We start from the raw sequence: 1,353 nt of genomic DNA, 5'->3' as shown, positions 1-1,353 counted from the left end.
TATTGTGCAGCTGCTGGAGTGCTGGTGGTTCTGGTTTAGTCTTTGTGAGGGATCATTCTATGAAAAATCAACCAGAACCTTCACGTGACCTCCTTGGAACCAGCTGGTTCTGTGTCTGCAGCACCTTTATCTACTGACCAGAGTCCTACCTTCAGACTGTGAATGTTCCAGAACCTTAAAGTCCATAGAGGAGGCTCCAGATTTATCACTTTAATGGACTTTTCCTGGTTTTCTATAATTTTAGATCATTTTCAAGTCATCTTTTGAAGCATCTTGGACACATTTTCTGTGATTCTGCAAATGTTTCTGTGAATTTTGATCATTTTTGAGTCGTTTTGGGCAAATTGTGCTTCAGTCTGGACATTTTTCATGTCATTCTAAGCAGCTTTTCAGTCAATATGGGTGATTTTTGAGCAAACTTGGACAACTTCTGAGTCATTTTAGACTATTTTGTATCATCCTGAACAAATGTTCTGTAATTCTGGATCATTTTAGAGTCATTCTGAACAAATCTTTAGTCAATTTTAATGGACTTTAATGGACTTTCTCCGTCATTTCTGAGCCTCAGAACTTCATCAGAACAGCAGACAGACACATGACATTTAGGAGGAAGACAGTCTGAAGGTGGAACTCCCATCATTAGATAAAGTTCCTGCAGATACAGAACCAGATGTTAATTTTCCTCCACAGACTCCGGACGGCTGCATCCTGTTTACTCCGAGGCGTCTTCACCACACATCCTAAAGCTCTTCGCCCTCTGAATCCTCTGCTGCTTTAATCTGTGCTTATCTGCCTATTAGCTTCCAGTGTGTTAGCGTCGCTTAAACGCTGATGCCGGAGAGCCGAGCATTATCCGCGACAGCTCCCTGAGTCAGGAGGGAGTCCTGATAATCCGGCCCTAAAGCTGCCTGATCCTCGGAGAAAACACCCGGACCGAGCTCACCTCTCAGGTTTTGCTGGCTTTGTTCCCCAGATAGAGGCGATGTTGTTGTTTGTGTGACTTTAAAATGAGAACATTAGTGTTTCTGTGTGCGATACCTAAAGCCGGAGCGCTGGCACTCCTGCAGCGAACTGAAGCCCGGCAGGGAAGAGCGAAGCAGAAGGGGAGCAAAGAGAAGGAGGCAGGTGGAGCACAGTTAGTCGACAAACAGTTTATCAACATTTACAGTTTGCTGCATTGTTGGTTTTAGTACGTTAACCCTGTAAACTCCAAGAAGCTTCTGTTTATTAATATAATGCTGCCACCTCCATGCTTGATGGCAGGTTTGGTGTTCTTGGGGTTGAAGGTCACATCTTCTCTAACCCTTATCTTTGTGGTGGGTAGGAGAAGAAACAATCATGTATTTTGGTTCT

The 1,353-nt window shown here is 43.8% G+C and overlaps 1 protein-coding gene across 1 annotated transcript in view; it reads right to left on the bottom strand.

The window, feature by feature from the left end:
• Window positions 1-1,353, bottom strand: part of ppfibp2b (PPFIA binding protein 2b) — a 90,705-nt gene that overhangs the window by 14,815 nt on the left and 74,537 nt on the right. Inside the window, 1 exon segment of the mRNA XM_008301644.1 lies at window positions 1,034-1,091. Within this exon segment, the coding sequence (XP_008299866.1) occupies window positions 1,034-1,091 (58 nt within the window).

Source organism: Stegastes partitus, unplaced genomic scaffold (assembly GCF_000690725.1).
Source record: "Stegastes partitus isolate 25-593 unplaced genomic scaffold, Stegastes_partitus-1.0.2 Scaffold1694, whole genome shotgun sequence".
In the NCBI taxonomy this organism is placed as follows: Eukaryota; Metazoa; Chordata; class Actinopteri; family Pomacentridae; genus Stegastes; species Stegastes partitus.
The sequence above is the reverse complement of the archived record's forward strand: the minus strand, read 5'-3'. Positions and strand labels throughout refer to the sequence as shown.